We start from the raw sequence: 18,810 nt of genomic DNA, 5'->3' as shown, positions 1-18,810 counted from the left end.
CATAGACAGATGCGTCAGGGCAACACCCAAGTACAGTGGTACCTCGGGTTACAGACGCTTCTGGTTACAGATGCTTCAGGTTACAGACTCTGCTAACTCAGAAATAGTACCTCGGGTTAAGAACTTTGCTTCAGGATGAGAACAGAAATTGCGTGTTGATGACGCGGTGGCAGCAGGAGGCCCCATTAGCTAAAGTGGTACCTCAGGTTAAGAACAGTTTCAGGTTAAGAACAGACCTCCAGAATGCATTAAGTTCTTAACCTGAGGTACCACTGTATAAGATGAGCACAGGCAAACATGTCTTAAGTACCCACCACCCAAAAGTACAATAGAATTTCCTTTGCATGTCTGGAGCCTGAGGCAAGTCCGGTGATGAGATTTGGCTTCCCTTGGCTAACAATGAGCCCAGCAATTGTCACCTCTAGGCATTTCCTGGGGTAGGAGGTGTGTATACATGTACGCTTGGGGAGGTGGCAGGGGAAAGAGTCCTTTATTTCAAGGGCAAAAAAGCGTTGGAATGGAGGAAACTGGCAAAGCAGTTGTTTTATATACAGTGGTACCTCGGGTTACAGACGCTTCAGGTTACAGACGCTTCAGGTTACAGACTCTGCTAACCCAGAAATAATACCTCGGGTTAAGAACTTTGCTTCAGGATGAGAACAGAAATCGTGCTCCGGCGGCGGCGCAGCAGCAGGAGGCCCCATTAGCTAAAGTGGTACCTCAGGTTAAGAATGGACCTCCAGAACGAATTAAGTTCTTAACCCGAGGTACCACTGTAATTTTTCAAGCTAGGTATCTTCCCTGAGCTGTCAATTCGAAAGGATACATTCAGGCATAATATTTGTAACATGCATGAAGGGCTAAATTTGGCCCCTGCGTCTGAAGTTCCCCAACCTTGCTGTATTTACCTAACCAGAAGTTCCACGGACCGTGCTTCTCTTCCTGAATTAAGCAATGACCTTTTTCCTTAACTTCTTTTAAAATGCCTCTCTTACCTTGGACTTCCTTCTCATGCAATTCCTTCAGTTTGTTCAAGAATTCAGCAAAGTTTTCTGCGGCCATGATCTCCGTGTGGTCTCGGGGGTGCTCCCAGCTTGGCGGGGCAGAAATGAAACCAGGTGCTTCCTGTTCAGTTTTTTCTCTACCATCCAGTTTGTAGTCTATAATGAAAGGATGAATAAATGTAATGAATAATATCAAACGGGTCAAATGGGGTTTTTAATAACGTAGCTCCGACTGCACTGAATCGTAGAGTTCGAAGGGACCCGGCGGTCATCTAGTCCAACCCCCTCCAGTACAGGAATCCTGCCCACAGCTGTCCCTGGGTGGGCTCAAACCATCAAACATTTGGCTAATTCATTGCGTCAGAGTTTATTAAGTCTAACCCCACCCCCAATAAACAAGTGCACGGCCCTTCTTTCTGTGCATAATAATAATAATAATAATAATAATAATAATAATAATTTATTATTTATACCCCGCCCATCTGGCTGAGTTTCCCCAGCCACTCTGGGCGACTCCCAATCGAGTGTTAAAAACAATATAGCATTAAATATTAAAAACTTCCCTAAACAGGGCTGCCTTCAGATGTCTTCTAAAAGTCAGATAGTTGCTTATTTCCTTGACATCTGATGGGAGGGTGTTCCACAGGGCGGGTGCCACTACCGAGAAGGCCCTCTGCCTGGTTCCCTGTAACCTCGCAATGAAGGAACCGCCAGAAGGCCCTCAGCGCTGGACCTCAGTGTCCAGGCTGAATGATTGGGGTGGAGACGCTCCTTCAGGTATACAGGACCGAGGCCGTTTAGGCACACACGTTTTGTTCACAAATGAGGTTTCTCATGGGTTTCTAACTTAGAAATGACCTTGTAGACTTATCACATCAAGCTTTCTTCGGTAACAACATATGCAATTGCCAACTAGTACATTGGTACCTCGGGTTACATACGCTTCAGGTTACATACTCTGCTAACCCAGAAATAGTGCTTCAGGTTAAGAACTTTGCTTCAGGATGAGAACAGAAATTGTGCTCCGGCGGCGCGGCAACAACAGGAGGCCCCATTAGCTAAAGTGGTGCTTCAGGTTAAGAATAGTTTCAGGTTAAGTATGGACCTCTGGAAGGAATTAAGTACTTAACCTGAGGTACCACTGTATATGACTGGAGTAAGGAGGCGGAGCCTTAGGAAAATCAGGAGGCGAACGTTTCAACAACCTGTCTGGGCCCATGAGCACATTTGGAATTTTGAGGAAATGCCATGGGCATCAGGCACGAAATGGCTGCTCTAGCAGCAAGGCATGTTACAAAATGGCATTCACAAGGCCTGGCACAGCCAGTCTTGTAAATAAGTGTGCAACGGCGCCCAACCACCATCCCCCCTCTGTCAAAGTTTACTGGCCCAGCTGCCTCCCTATACGTATTTCCGTCTGGTGCAGCACATCTGCAGTATTTTAAAAACAAAAACAAGCAACTCATCCGTGCTCAGATTGTATCAAAATCTATTTTAAAAACTGCATTATTACCTAGAGAAGGACTTTTGCTCGCCATAGGTGAACAGGAAAATGGCTCCGAAGCCCGAAATAAACTTTGTGTGGCTAGTAGCGGGATTGCATTCTAAGCTACCCGCTTCTCACAGGCAAGTATCGCGTTTGCACATATGTCCTTTGGACACCTGCCTTAATCATTACCCTTAAGTGGTGTTTTATTTCTCCGGTGGTTTTCCAAAGGTGTCATTAGTTTCAGAGGCTTTGCAAATCCCATTCAGAACCATTGGCAGGCTCTGATGGGAAAGGCTTTCTGATGGGAAAGACAAATCTTTCCAGGAAGCTCAAATTGCATTGATACCTGTGCCTGGAGCTCCACCCTCTTGACACCCAGGGCTCACTTAAAGGTAGCACGTGCATCTGTAGGTTCAGTAAGTTGAAAGCAAGGGGCTGTTTCTTTTTTCTTTTAGAAAAGGATCTTGAAGTTTTCTACATGCGCACACAAACGACACCACTCAAGCAACTCAGAGGCCCGTTAATCATTCTCCAGGGATTGCTTTTGTGGCATTTTCACCAGGTCTTTCCTAATCTTGCCGTAGCGGAGAAGTTTCCTGGCTTCCGAATGAAATTGCGGTGTGTTATGCTACACAGAGAAGTCATTTGATAGCTGGTTGCTAAACAGGAAGGATGACTCTCGTCAGCCAAGTGGTCCTCTTGCAAAAGAAAAGAAAAGAAAAGAAAAGAGAAGAGAAGAAAAGAAAAGAAAAGAAAAGAAAAGAAAAGAAAAGAAAAGAAAAGAAAGAACTTCATTCATTTAATCTGCACACGCATTATCTACACTTCATAACATACCGCACTTGGGTGTGGTGGGGATCAGTATGTGAAGAGGAGAGGGTTAATCTTTCCCTTCTTCCAGTTCCCACCTGCCTGAAAATTCACCCTTCCTTCTTGGCAGTTAGGCTAAAGTGACGTCCATACAATGCATTCATTTATTTTTTTTAATAAATTTTTTATTGAGTTTTCACATTTTATATAGACATAACAAACACACAAAGACACAGACAAACATGCACAATTTCAAATTCTTACTTTCATAACCACATTCTCTGACTTCCCCGCTTCCCCCCTTCATGCTCCCTAGTTCCAATAGTTAATTCAGAAAGTTCTTATCTCTTTTCTTTACAATATTAATATCATTTTTTTAAAAAAACTTAGTTCTTCTTTTTTTTTAAATAATATTTATTAAAGATTTTCAAATATAACAAAAAAAAGAAAAACATCCAAATTTAAGGCCTTATTTTCAATATCATCTTTCCAGGACTTCCCTCTCCCCACCCCCTCTTGTATTCCAATTCTTTCAAATAGATTCAACAAATTCTTACCCCAAATTTTAAAATTATTATCATTAACCCAATTTAAAAAATATTTTCCCATCCCCTAAAATCGACCTGTTCCCTTCCACGAGTTCCCCTCTTTAATATAAGATACAGATTAATATAAAAGAATTAAAAAAAGAATAAAATATAATTTAACACCCTTTGGATTCCAAATTTCCCTCCCCCCTTTCCCGGTTGCGTTCCCAATGTCCATCAAATCCACTGTCTCCTGGAGCTCCCACATCTGAACCATAATCTAAGCCATAATCCTTCACCAGTCCGCTTTGCCGTCTTTTTAGTAATCTTTACCGTCTTTTAATCATCTTTAATTTCAAATGTCCAATCTTAGAAAGGGTCTATCTTCCAACTTTGTCCAGTTCTTGTTTTTCTTGTTGTTCTTGATGTTCTCTCTTCTCCTCTTTTTTTCCCTTCTTTTTTCCCCCCTGCTCTCCTGCACAAATGTTCTAATTCCAAAAAGCTTGTAATTCCTCTACAGAGGCTTTGTTATTCAGGAACAAAACATTACGTCAAGTCCCTTCCATTCTTCAACAGATAAATCTATTGTCTCCTTTAGTGTGTAGACCTTTGTAGACAAAATAGTGTTCCATTTCTGCAGTTTCCCAGGAGATAAAATGTCCGATTCAAATTCCATGCCAGCGATACTTGTAATAACCCACAGCTCCTCTAGAGGGATTATAGTAACTCAGTTTCATTCCCGATCTCACCCACCAGTCAAAGTAACTTATTATTCCTTGTTTTAAACAGTTTATATCCAATTTATAACAAATGTGACCAGCAAAGTCCTCGTAACAAAGTTCTCTTTTTGTTCTTCAGTTTTGGCAGCTCCTTTGACAGCTGTCAAAACCTCTATTTCTCCTCTCCAGGCGCTCTCACGGATCGCTCCCGGGGCTTCCGGGGGGGGGGGTTGTATATTAATTCACATTCCACTCTTCTCCTCCAGCCCAGCTTATAATTTTCCATCGCGAAATTAATATCTTTATCAAAAGAAAAGGTTGCGCTCGATCTTAGTTGTCAGGTCCTTTGCTTTAGCTCCTCTACAACAGGGGGGAGGTTGACTTCCTTTTTATACCTCCCCTGCTCGCTCCGAATTTAAGAAAAAATTTAATCCCCTTTTTAATCCAAGTTCCAATTACTCACGGGTTGTTCTTTTAAATCCAGATTTTCAATGGAAGAAGTCAGCGCTCTCCGCCAAATGGCATGCGGCTTCGCTCGGCAGGGGAAGCGGAGGACTCACAGCACCACCCCCCCCTGTCACCCGCTCCGCAGCCTTTAAAAAGGCTCCTTCGCGTGGTCGGGGGGGGCGCAAACGGTGCCAGCCGAGTCACCATGCCCATGAGTTTCAGCGCCCATGGTTTTTGAGGGTCCCCGCGTCGCCGACGCGGTAGAACCCAGCCCCTGCCGAGCAGACTCCCTCCGGAGCTCGGAGGGAGTCCGCCATTCGGCGATGGCGCCAACCCGGAAGTCCTAAAAAAAAAAACTTAGTTCTTCTTAGTTATCCAATTTTAACTTATACAAATCCATTATAATCATTACATCCTTTCCAAAGGTTGACCTAAATTCCCTTCCAACAATTTCTCAATTATCATATTAATTACTAAACATAATAACTAAACATAAAAATCATAACCTTATAAAAGAACTCTCACCCCCCCTCTTTTCAGGTTTCGATCCCCCCAAAAAGTATCCATAATATCAGTTCTAGCCTGGATTTCTCACGTCCGAGGCCTTCAAATCTCTATCAGTCCCTCTTCGTCGGTTTTGTTGGTAATCTTTTGTGTTGGCCACCCATACAATGCATTCAAAGCACAAATCTCCCCTCCCAAATCCTGGGAACTGTAGTTTAAGGGTGCCAGGAACTGTAGTTCTGCAAGGGGTCGACTCTAGTTCCCAGGATCCTTTAGGGGAAGTCATTTGCTTTAAATGTGCTTTAAACGTATGGTGTGGACGTACGTTCTTCTGTTTGCTTGCTGAAAGGACTAGCTAGCAGGAGATGGGAAAGACCTTTGACTGAAACTGTGCTGCCCATTAGCCACCACTTAGCTAGTAGTTTAAAGAAACAGGAGATATTCCGGATTGGTAGCATTGGAGGAGCAAAGGTCATGAGCAAAGGTCATGTTGGAATGTGAGGGCAAAAAGAGACAAGGGGAAGGTAGTTAAACGCCTACCAAGACACCTTAAGGCAGTACATAGATAGGTTCTGTGGTGCAAATGAGGACAAATACCTGCTAAAGCAAGCGTATAGATTTCTGTTTTGGAACATATCAGCAAACTGAGAAGTGTCTCCCTTATAAATGGCAAAGTACCGCCCTGCTTACTCTGTTTTGCCTGATGCATATTCCATTCTATAAACCGAGATAACAGGATCGTATAATCAATGGCAGGGAAACAAATTATCCTTGGAAATGAATTGCAATGATATCCTCATAAACTTGCAGCCACTCCTGAGTGATGACGGGTCAGTGCCCCCCCATTTTATATAATGATCATGCAAATAAAGAGGATTTATTTATGAGTTCTGGGCCCAAGGCAAATAATGAGGTCCTTAATTGAGTTGCCCTTTGTCTTAAGCATAATTTATAAGAATGGTGTCTGATAGGTGCAGTAAGTTACTTCTAGGGTGGGGGTGGGGTGGGGGCAAGCCAGGATGTTTTGTCTTGCTAACGATCTAAGCCCAAATGGGCCTTTCCTAGTTGAAAATGCAAAAATGGAAAGTTTTTCTAAAACCCGTTCTATGCCAACGCCAATGCTTGCAGAAAACAATGCATAATGGAAGTTGTAGCTGTTTTCTCTTTCGATTAAGGCCAGAGCCTAACACTACATCCGATGGAGTTGTCTCATTTGTGCAAGGATTTCCACTTGCTCTAGGTAAAGGTAAAGGTAAAGGTAAAGGGACCCCTGACCATTAGGTCCAGTCGTGGCCGACTCTGGGGTTGCGGCGCTCATCTCACTTTATTGGCCGAGGGAGCCGGAGTACAGCTTCCAGGTCATGTGGCCAGCATGACTAAGCCGCTTCTGGCGAATCAGAGCAGCGCACGGAAACGCCGTTTACCTTCCTGCCGGAGCGGTACCTATTTATCTACTTGCACTTTGACGTGCTTTCAAACTGCTAGGCTGGCAGGAGCAGGGACTGTGCAATGGGAGCTCACCCCGTCGCGGGGATTCGAACCGCTGACCTTCTGATCGGCAAGTCCTAGGCTCTGTGGTTTAACCCACAGTGCCACCCGCATCCTCTTACCTTACCTACTTGCCCCCAAAATACCGTTTTGGGAGTTTCCTAACTCTCTGGAGCATTGTGTGTGTGTGTGTGTGTGTGTGTGTGTGTCAGTCAATTTTTGAGGGAGCACGAACCAGGTGCCCCCCATTTAGGTGCCCCAGTGTGGCCCAGACCGGTCCTCCTCTCTGCCTGCTAAGGGCCACATCAGCCAGCTGGGCTCTGCTCTGCTCAGGCTCAGCGCAGCTCCACTTTGCTCTGGTGGGGTCACTCCAGCGGCAACCAACACTACACTGCTGCCCCCCAACTGACTGTCAGGGACCATGCTGAGGAGGGCTGCACTGAGGAGGAATGGTGGGAGCCACTCCGTCCCCCTGATCCTGAATCTTCCCAGGAGCAGGAGGACAGTATAGATTTGGAACAGTGGTTTGCAGAGGGGCACAGTTTAGAAGGCAATAGCTGGGAAATACTGGATGGGGAACAGCTAGGAGAAGAAACACTGGGGGAGAGAGAGAGAGTTAACATAGTCTCTGGAAAGCATTCGCCCCTTTCTCCAAAGATACGGAGAAAGTGTTAGAACAGAAAGCGCAGAGGATACAAGCTGAGATTACAAGATGTTGGAGTGATGTAGGGACAGAAGGGGGAACTGAGCCTTAATTGGAAACACCGCCATTTCTAGGGAGACGTGTTCTTCTCTCTCTCACTGTGATTATTAAAGAATCTAGTTGGTAAGACGGTACCTTCATTTGATCTTCTCATTTACTGCCATGGGGGAGGAAGCTCATCCTCCAAAGCCTGACACCCTCCTTGACTCCCCACCCCCATGCAGAGTACGTCCTATCCACATGTCCCCACTACTACGCCAGTGGGAGACAGCTCAAACATCCTCCACCATCCTGAGAAAACCCCTTCATCTCGATATTATTTTATCCTTCGGTAGGTTTACAAAAAGAAAAAACACACACCAAAAAATAAGTTTTAGAAAGGGGCAAGATTAAACGTGGATGTCTTTTTTAAAAGAAAAAATCAAGACTCCTTGCACTTTGCTCCGCTCCTCTTTTCTTTCCACCCAGGGCAAGCCCGGCCCTCTGCCTGCCCCTCAGAGCTGGTGAGTCATCTGGGGCTGAGCCTCAGTGGTGATGTCCTCTCCAGCAGCTGCTACGAGCTGCCCAAGGGAGGAGGCTGGCAGTAGCGGCCATGGAGAGGGCAATGGGGTGCTATCTTGCAGCCACCATTGCCCCTGCCATCGCTCAAGACAAGCGCCAGCTCATCTTCCTCACTGAGTTTGGCAGCACTGGCAGGGGAAATAGGGATATTCTGGGATCAGATCAGAAGCTGGGGTGGCGTTCGTAATTCCAGGACTGCCCCCTGGAAAATCTGGACACTTGGAGGGTATGAGTACTGTACATTCTTAGAACAGAGATGGTCCATCACCATCTAAACTATCATTCGCTCTACAGTGGTACCTCAGGTTAAGTATTTAATTTGTTCTGGAGGTCCGTTCTTAACCTCAAACTGTTCTTAACCTGAAGCACCACTTTAGCTAATGGGGCCTCCCGGTGCTGCCACGCCGCTAGAGCACAATTTCTGTTCTCATCCTGAATCAAAGTTCTTAACCCGAGGTACTATTTCTGGGTTAGCGTAGTCTGTAACCTGAAGCGTATGTAACCCGAGGTACCACTGTATTTCCAAAGTGGCAGAAAAGCTCTCTCTCCTTTAGTCTTCCTGCACGTTTCCCCCAGAGCTGGAGGTGCCAACTTTCTGGGGCCCTGGGTGCCGGAGCACCCACAAAATTCCCCGTGAAGGGGCCAGGCACTCACAAATTTCAGTGCCAGGGCCATTCACACTGCATGGCACCCATGGCCCTGGGCAGTCATGGTCGCGGGGCCAAGCTGGCCCAGGGCTGAGTCTCAGCATGCAAAATGGGTCCTTAAGTCCTTAACCACAAGCTCTGGCTCAGATTAAGTCCTCCGTGCCTCGGAACGGCTGTGCAAGTCTCTGTACGCCAAGTGAGCTGTATCGAAACGTTTGCACATGCATTGTGGCGTGTCTTGCATGCAGTGACAGCTCAGGAAGAAATGGTTCCTGGCTATGCCACCATCCATGCCCTACCGCAGGTTGCCTGGAGGGCAGAGGCGACTGAGGTGTGGCTTAATCAAATGAACACAGAACTGCGAGTTCCAGTTTTGACACACGATCCTTTCACTGCCCTGGACAAATAAAGGGTGCATTTTTTATTTACAAGCTCCTTAGGCTTGCCAACTGACCAGAAAGAAAGAAAAAAATCCGGACCCAAAATACCAGCCCAGCTAGTTCTTTTGCTTTTATCTGAAACTTCCTGTGCAGGTGAAAAAATCTCTCCCCACTCCATGGAGACAAACTTTTGCCGCTGCACACATTGGCAAATCATGCTGCTTTATGGGGACAGCTGGCACAGTCTGGTTTTAAGGTGGGCAAGTCTCTGCTCCACCTCTGAAATCGCCCCTAATGTTGCATGGTCCACAGGGCCAGACCCTCCAAGTGTGCCAATTTTCCAGGGACAGTCCCAGAATTACAGAAGCTGTCCTGGTTTCTGATTTGCTCCTGGAATGTCCCAGTTTTCCTTTCCCACCCCCTTCCCTCCATGTATCGCAGAGCAATTAAAAGTGGGGTGGGTGTAGATGCAAAAAAACAGAGTTCTGTTTATATGGAAAATGAAAGCCTTACACCAAATGAAGGAAATGGTGAAGCCCTTCCTATAATTTTGGAGGAAAAGGCCACCAAACCACTTTAAATTCTTTAATTGCAACGTTCCAATAGCCAGCCATTGTGGGGAGTTAAGTTTTCAATGGAGCTTACTCCCAGGTAACTGGGTAGAGACTGTGAAGCTGTATACAGTGGTACCTCGGGTTACATTCGCTTCAGGTTACATACATTTCAGGTTACAGACTCTGCTAACCCAGAAATATTACATGGGGTTAAGAACTTTGCTTCAGGATGAGAATAGAAATCATGCTTCAGTGGCATGGCAGCAGCGCAGCAGCAGCAGGAGGCCCCATTAGCTAAAGTGGTGCTTCAGGTTAAGAATGGACTTCCGGAACAAATTAAGTACTTAACCTGAGGTACCACTAAACTGCAATCCTAAGCATTTTTACTCAGCACTAAGTCACACTGAGTTCAATGGGATTTACTCCCTGGTTTGTTCCTGATCATTCTCACAGTTTCTATTATTATTATTATTATTATTATTATTATTATTATTTATTTCCCTGACAGGGACTCAAGGCAGCTTACAGCTAAAATCTTACTTCATTCCATTTATCTGTGGAAGGTGTTGTACACAACCCCTTCCCTCGCACATTTTTCCTTTACAACAATCCTGTGAGGTAGGTTCAGCAGAGAGGTTGCAATTGGCTCAAGGTCTCCCTATTTTCATCTGAGAAATGTTGGAAAGTCTGCAGAGCCCCAGTGGTATGTTATTTTTAAACATGGACTGTGTGAATAGCATAGGGATATTCTGAGATCTTCCTTATCTTTCTGGCTGTTTTTTGAGGGTTGGGGAAATGGGCAAGTACCTAGTGGCTCTGTAAAGGTAAAGGTAAAGGGACCCCTCACCATTAGGTCCAGTCGTGACTGACTCTGGGGTTGCGGCGCTCATCTCGCTTTATTGGCCGAGGGAGCTGGCGTACAGCTTCCGAGTCACGTGGCCAGCATGACCAAGCCGCTTCTGGCGAACCAGAGCAGCACACGGAAACACTGTTTACCTTCCTGCTGGAGCGGTACCTATTTATCTACTTGTACTTCATGCTTTCGAACTGCTAGGTTGGCAGGAGCAGGGACCGAGCAACGGGAGCTCACCCCATCACGGGGATTCAAACTGCCAACCTTCTGATCGGCAAGTCCTAGGCTCTCTGGTTTAACCCACAGCACCACCCGCGTCCCTTAGTGGCTCTGTAAGAGCTATTAATAATGGCTTCCCCCCCTTTCTTTTCATTTTGCATGCTTTAATTTGTTCATTATACTTTTATTGGGATGTTACTGCATGGCAAATATGTCTACATTCTATTTTAACTTGACCTGACTTGGAACCCACATGTATAGCACATTCGTGCTCCTCTTACATAAACCAACCGAGATTTTGTGCAGAAAGGGGAAAAGCAAGTTCAAAAAGGTTACACTGCCTGATAGGACTGTTCTTGCACAAAACACCCAACAGGGTTCAATGTTCACAACCACCTTTAATCGACAATAAGGACATGAACTGTAGAGGAAGAGTAACAGTGGAACAAGACCAGTAATAATGGCTTTCTAAACAGGAAAGTCGCAGGCTTGCCAAAGCAACCTGGCTCTGTGACTATGCAAATGAAGAAGCTACAACCGCAAGTGATTCTGGTTTAGCAGGATCCAGAGCTGAGGCTGAATACATATCAAGGCCTTCTTCCCACTGGGGTATGTGAACCACTTTCACACTGTGCCATCTCAGGGACACTATGGTATAGGTGTGACTCACACGGACAGGACCAGCTTCTTACTTGCCTGGTTGTTCTAGCCAGATGATAACAGGAGACAGAGACCATCCATGTCACTTGTTCACTGCATTGGTTAGAGTCTTGGACTAGGACCTGGGAGACCAGGGTTCAAACCCATCCTCAGCCGTGAAGCTCAGGGGGTCGAATCATAGAATTGTTGAGTTGGAAGGGACCCTGAGGGTCATCTAGTCCAACCCCCTGTAATGCAGGAAACGAAAGCATCCCTGACAGACTGCCATCCATCCTTTGCTTGAAAACCTCTAAGGAAGGGGAGTCCAAGGGAGTTGAACAGCTCTTATCTCCAGAAAGTTCCCCCTGATGTTTAGTGTTGAGTGGCCTAGCTCTCTGCCTAACCTACAGGGTTGTTGTGAGGATGGGAAGGGGGATACCCACATATTGCACATGGAGGACATAAAGAAGAAGAAGAGTTTGGATTTGATATCCCGCTTTATCACTACCCGAAGGAGTCTCAAAGCGGCTAACATTCTCCTTTCCCTTCCTCCCTCACAACGAACACTCTGTGAGGTGAGTTAGGCTGAGAGACTTCAGAGAAGTGTCACTAGCCCAAGGTCAACCAACAGCTGCATGTGGAGGAGCGGAGACACGAACCCGGTTCACCAGATTACGAGTCTACCGCTCCTAACCACTACACTAAATGCAATAATAAATAAAATGAACGCCGCAGCAGTGTGGGATCACACCCTGGGACATCAATGTTTACCCTGCTGGGTTTGTTTTTGTGAACGGGGCAGTAGTGCCTGCCCAGTCTGTAGCTGTTTGAAAGACTTGCACAAATGTAGACACATCCTCATTCTCAAATTGTCTACAATATGCATTTCTAGCAAGGCAATCAGAATTTTTTTGCAGCTTTGAGTTTCCCTAGTGTACTGGAAAACCTTCAGCACTCCCTGGCACCGATCCAACACTGTTTGGCACAATGAGGACTAGTGGCATTTGTGAATGTTGCACAGTTATTTATTTTTTTTAAAAGATACTGTTACTTGAAAAACAACCCCCCCATATCCTGTGCTAGTTGGTACTTCTCATTTTAGCATTTTGCAATATTTGGAGCGTCTCCACCCCCATCATTCTGCCCGGACGCTGAGGTCCAGCGCCAAGGGCCTTCTGGCGGTTCCCTCATTGCGAGAAGCAAAGCTACAGGGAACCAGGCAGAGGGCCTTCTCGGTAGTGGCGCCCACCCTGTGGAACGCCCTTCCAGCAGATGTCAAAGCGATAAACAACTACCTGACATTCAGAAGACATCTTAAGGCAGCCCTGTTCAGGGAAGTTTTTAACGTGTGATTTTACTGTATTTTTGGTTTTTATGGAAGCCGCCCAGAGTGGCTGGGAAGGCCCAGCCAGATGGGCGGGATATAAATAATAAATTATTATTATTATTATTATTATTATTTAATTAGCTGCACCTGTAACTTTTGATAAATAAGTACTGCTTGGAGGTCAGGGGTTTTTGAATGTCAATCTTAATCATTCCCCCCCCCCCCCGTCAATCTTAAATTCAGTTCTTCTCATTAAAAAAAGCCCAAAAAACTCTCATGAGAACTCACCAGCATTTTAGTGGGAATTTCTCCTAATAAGACGTCTGTGTATGTAGTTTAGACATGCACACATTTCTGCAAGCAATTTGTAGTGCATTTGTATGTTATTTTCATTAATATGTTCATGGCGATGCACATTGTCCCCTAATCCGTACATTTTTGCAAACACTGTTTGCAAAATTGGGATAAGTGCGAAATTCGAAGGGTGGTTGTGTTTCGGTTGCAGGAGGTGAGAATTTGACAGATTCACCTTTAAATGCCAATGGAATCAAATCTCTCCACTGCCCAATTCCTTTACCTACCGGTGTTTCGTTGGCGCTGACACTATTAATGAAGAGGACAAGCAAAGGAGGTTAATGGCCTGTGGCTTGCTATGTGCATTAGCTGCCTCGCTGCAGATGGCTAGCTGGCTGCAACGCCATCATGGAGGCAGTTGATCAAGGCAGCTTGCACCAAGTAGTCACCCAGCAGGTAGAGCAGAGACTACCGGCCTCATTTTGTGGGTCCCCACCCAGTGCATTTTCTCTTTCTCGGCACTGCCTATAGCGCTAGGGCAACCCTGTTGCCTTAACGATATCCAGGCAGGTAAGATGGAGAGAGAAAGCTGCAGGGCCAGTCTCAAAACCAGAGTAAGCAACAAGAGCCACCGCCTCCTCATCCCAAAAGCTCATGCTAACTCGCAATGCGGCAGGACCGGTTGCTTCTGAAACCAAGCCCTGATCAGGCCAAAGAGATGGACAGGGTGGATCACAGAATCATAGAACGGCAGAGTTGGAAGGGACCAACCACAAGTCCAAGTTGCTGCAATGCAAGAATCTTTCGCCCGATGGGGGGCTCAAACCCACGACCCCAAGAGACTCCTGCTTTACCAACTGAGCTACCATCCCAGGACCTAAACTCGGCGATCACAGAAGATGAGTGGAAAGGGACAGAATTAAGGAGAGGGCAAAATAGCCTGCTTGGGGGGAACTTGTGTCAATTCTTAAATTCACTTATTATATTTATACCCCACCTCCCCCTCCCCCAAGCAGGTGTACAAGATTCCACCCTTCTCATGAGGAAAGGTGTGCGATGCTGTGGTTGTCCTCGCAACAATCCTGCAAGGTGGTTTCGGCTGGGGGAGAAGGGCAACTGGCCCTAGGTCACCCAGCCAGCTTTGTGGATGAATGGGGATTTGAACCCTGGTCTCCCAGGTCCTAGTCCAACATTCTAACCACTACACCGCACTGCCTCTGCACCAAACAAAGGGCATGGTTTCACTGTCGTGACCATGGCAGCTAAACGGAATAAAGATACAGTTGGCCTTTGAAAATGAGTTGCTACTAGGTGTGTGGGTGTGTCTTTAGCTCCAATATGGAGCCTGGGCTTTATGTGTGGATGGTTTGGTTGGCTAGGTAAAAGATAAAGGTAAAGGGACCCCTGACCATTAGGTCCAGTCGTGGCCAACTCTGGGGTTGCGGCACTCATCTTGCTTTATTGGTTGAGGGAGCCGGCGTACAGCTTCCGGGTCATGTGGCCAGCATGACTAAGCCACTTCTGGCGAACCAGAGCAGCGCACGGAAACGCCACTTACCTTCCTGCCGGAGCGGTACCTATTTATCTACTTGCACTTTTGGGTGTGCTTTCGAACTGCTAGGTGGGCAGGAGCAGGGACCAAGCAACGGGAGCTCACCCCATCGCGGGGATTCGAACCGCCGAGCTTCTGATTGGCAAGTCCTTGGCTCTGTGGTTTAACCCACAGCGCTACATCCACTAAAAAGGCCCTTGGGTAACAGATCAGGAAAAACCCTTGCCTGAATTCTTGGAGAGCTGCTGACAGTGTAGACAGAACTGGGCTAGATGGACCAGTGGTCTGACTTAGAACCATAGAATTGTAAAGTTGGAAGGGACTCTGAGAGTCATTTAGTCCAACCCCCTGCAAGGCAGGAATCCTGCCCCCTATAATTTTTATTAAATTTTCTATTTTACATTTTTGAATATTCATTTAAACATCCTTAAAATATCACTGACTTCCCTTCTTCTCTTTCCATGGTTCATTTTACAAGACATAAATCCCTGCATATTTTATATAAACCAAGCCATTCAGTATTCTATTATTACATCCGTCGAAACGTATTCACACTGTTGAATTTATCTTAATGCTGCCCACGTTTTCAAATAAACACAGTTTTCCTCCATATATTCAATAAATATTTTCCAATCTTCTTTAAACTTATGTTCTTCTTGTTCTCTTATTCTATATGTTATTCTTATTCTATATCCTTAAATTTTTATTTTTAATTTTTATTTTTAAAAGCAATGCAAGATTCCTGCCCAGTCATCCCTGGCTGGGCTCGAACCACCAGCCTTCTGGTTAATAACCAGAGGCGCTGACCCATTGCACCACCTAAGGCAGCTTCAGATGCTTGGCATATCCTGATTGGCAGAAGACTCATGCCCTTCTGCCCATGAATGAAGTTTCAGCTGACTGGGGACGCTGCTATTTCTGCAGAGAACGAAATAGGTTGCAAGGAACAGCCTCTCCCGGTATGGATTTGCAACAATCCTGTTCACCACAGCTTTGGATTACGATATCGAGCACACAGGTTAGCTGACATGCCAAAGTGAGAATTTGAGAGAGAGGTCTCTAAAATTGAATCTGAGACCTTCTGCACTCAAAGCAAGGGCCCTACCACTGATCTACAACCTTTCCACATAGGAAGTCCATTGGTCTGTGTAGTACAATATGGTCTACGGTGCCAGTGTTTCTCAAACTTGGGTCTCCAGCTGTTGTTGGACTACAACTCCCATCATCCATAGCTAGCAGGACCAGCGGTCAGGGATGATGGGAGTTGTAGTCCAACAACAGCTGGGGACCCAAGTTTGAGAAACACTCGCCTACACTAAATGGCAACACCTGCCCAGGTATCTTTCCCGGCTCTACCTGAAGATACCTGGGGCAGAACCTGGGACCTTTGGAAAGCAAAATATGCATTTCACCAGTGAGCTATAACCTCTCCTGTAATTTTTTTTTTAAAAAAACAGGTGCTTTGAGTCTGATAAATGCATATTCCCCAAGAGCTCAGCACTCAGAAAACCCTTACTCCCCACCACATGTTAGCTGAGCTATAGAAACTCTGAAATCTAAAAATTAAATCAGAATTGATTTTGACTGAAACAGATTGTTCATGTCAATGCTTGAACACTTTATCCTTTGGGCAGAAAGGGATTTTGTTATTTTTTATTTTGCTATGAGTTGGTTATTTTGGTCATCAATGAAGCTCCCAAGTTCAGAGGCAGTATACCTTTGTTGCCAGGACAGAGGAATAATGAGAGAGGGACAGTTGCCTTTGAGCCCTATTGTGGGCTTCTTAAAAGCATCTGGCTGATGGACAACTCTATGAAAAAGCACGCAAGAAGGGATGGACTCTTGGTTTCATGCAAGGCTCGTTCCATCACACCCGTACTTTGCCTCGTTTACAGACACACAGTGTAGGATGTGCAATATTGTTTTCAATGCCCACTTCCACTCATTTAAAAGCATGCAAACTTTTGTATCCGTTTCCCAGCAGAATGAGAAAACCAGTAAGCAGTTCGGTGCCAAATCGCCTTAAAAGGGGCAAGATCGCCTTAACATGATCAGGGAATATCTGTGCTCCAAACATATGCAAGAAATAAGAAAGGAAGAAATCACCCTGCAGGGTCACATTGACCCACCTAGACCACTATCCTGTTTCCAACGGTGGACAGCCAGACAGACAGATGATAACATTGTGCAAGAACAGATAGACAAAACCAATGAGCAACGTCTGATACCAGCAGATTTCGAATATCTCTCTAACCCCTCAGACAAATCTAGCATATATTGACCATTCAAGCAGGTAACGAAACCAACATTTCAATTTCAAGGGCCTGTGCCTTGTGGAACATGCATTAGCCTCAGTTCCTGGATCCGTTTGCATTACACGGGCACAATGCCAGCATCGGTTCTGGTCGTCACCACCCCCCCAAGCCATATGCTATGCTAGCAAGGGAAGTCACTAGATAAAACCCATCTCAAGTGCAATAGCAAATACTCACATCAGACCGGAGCTTCTCTACATCTGTCTTCTCTCTCTTTCTCCCCCTCCCACCTTGATACCTGTGACTTTGTCGCTCTATCTAGTCACGATGACAGAGAAACAAAAAGAGAGGTTGTGAACACGGCAGAGATAGGAGAGAGCAATGTGGGTAAATTTGCACAGACAATAAGACTTTTTTTTTTTTTGCATTTCGGTCAAACTTGCTGTACAGGTTTGCGTTTCTTTAACCCAGCAGCAGAAAGGAGGTTCACTGGTACTGAAGCTGCTAAACAGGTTCTGCTATAACACAAAGAAGTGGCCACACAGGTTTGCCACCAACTCCACATAGAGATTTGATTGTTTTCCCATAATTACAGCTTGGTCTAGTTGGTCAAAGTCAGTCAATCACAGGAACAAAACAGCTCCCTCCCCCAATAAGGCATCTACCATTAAGATGGGAAATTTTTCGTTTCCTTTTACAGAATTGGAGCTTCCACAGGTGGCGGGTGGGGAACAACCCCCCCCCCCCAAACATGCCTAACCACTCGGGTCGGCTCTTAATTTCTCACGTCTCGTCAGCTTGCCTACAAGGGAGGGTCGTTGCGTGTTTAGTTTGACATTTGATCTTCTATTGCTGAGAACAGATTCCATGCTATTGTTCTTTGGGCAGCTACAAATCAGAGGACATTAAAATTCTCAAGCAAACATTTTCTCATTTGGGGGAAAAAGGGGGACTGATGTTGATCATGCTGATTCAGAAGGAGGGAAGTTTACTGTGTTGTTGTTGTTTTTTTAAAAAAGAACAATTTGCCTCAACACTTCCAAATTTGCCTGTCTTTAAACTTGGGCTGAGCTGGGAAAGGTGATATTCAGCAATGTTAAGATGGAAACGCGCCCCTTGCTTTTAATGGTCTTTCATGGGTTGCTACACAAGGAAGGCGCTGTGGTCTAAACCACTAAGACTCTTGGGCTTGCCGATCAGAAGGTCGGCGGTTTGAATTCCCACAACGGGGTGAGCTCCCGTTGCTCGGTCCCTGCTCCTGCCAACCTAGTAGTTCAAAAGCATGCAAAAAAGTGCAAGTAGATAAATAGGTACCTCTCTGGCGGGAAAGTCAACAGCATTTTTGTGCGCTGCTCTGGTTTCGCCAGAAGCGGCTTAGTCATGCTGGCCACATGACCCGGAAAAACTGTCTGCGGACAAACGCTGGCTCCCTTGGCCTGTAAAGTGAGATGAGTGCCGCAACCCCAGAGTCGTCTGTGACTGGGCTTAACCGTCAGGGGTCCTTTACCTTTTTTATTTGATAAGAACTGCAAGGGTACCATTCCAGGAAGGTTTGCTCTCAATGTAAACAGTCGCTGTTAGCCCTTGGTGATGTTAAAAAGCTGTCAAATCTGACTGTGATGTCATTGCATTTACTACTTGATCCCTGGTTGGCTTGGATCATTAAGGAGAAAGCACCCCTAAAAAGTGGGGGGGGGGATTGGCAAGGGCATAGCAACATATTGGGGAAAACAATGGGTGTGAACAGATGGGAGGGTTTTTGAGGAGAGCCAACCGTTTCAGAGGGCCTGGAAGCACTACTTTTGCCCTGGAAACCAAAATCAGAAAGCACAGTCCTA

The 18,810-nt window shown here is 45.8% G+C and overlaps 1 protein-coding gene across 1 annotated transcript in view; it reads right to left on the bottom strand.

The window, feature by feature from the left end:
* Positions 1 to 17,376, bottom strand: part of RBBP8NL (RBBP8 N-terminal like) — a 40,536-nt gene extending 23,160 nt beyond the window's left edge. The window contains exons 1-2 of the mRNA XM_079980181.1: positions 17,210 to 17,376; positions 996 to 1,160 (exon numbers count right to left, since the gene is read on the bottom strand). Of these exons, the coding sequence (XP_079836307.1) occupies positions 996 to 1,062 (67 nt within the window). The 5' untranslated portion in view covers positions 1,063 to 1,160; positions 17,210 to 17,376. The remainder of the gene's footprint in view (positions 1 to 995; positions 1,161 to 17,209) is intronic.
* Between the last annotated feature and the right edge of the window lie 1,434 nt (positions 17,377 to 18,810).

This window comes from Podarcis cretensis, assembly GCF_951804945.1.
Source record: "Podarcis cretensis genome assembly, chromosome: 6".
NCBI lineage: Eukaryota > Metazoa > Chordata > Lepidosauria > Squamata > Lacertidae > Podarcis > Podarcis cretensis.
The sequence above is the reverse complement of the archived record's forward strand: the minus strand, read 5'-3'. Positions and strand labels throughout refer to the sequence as shown.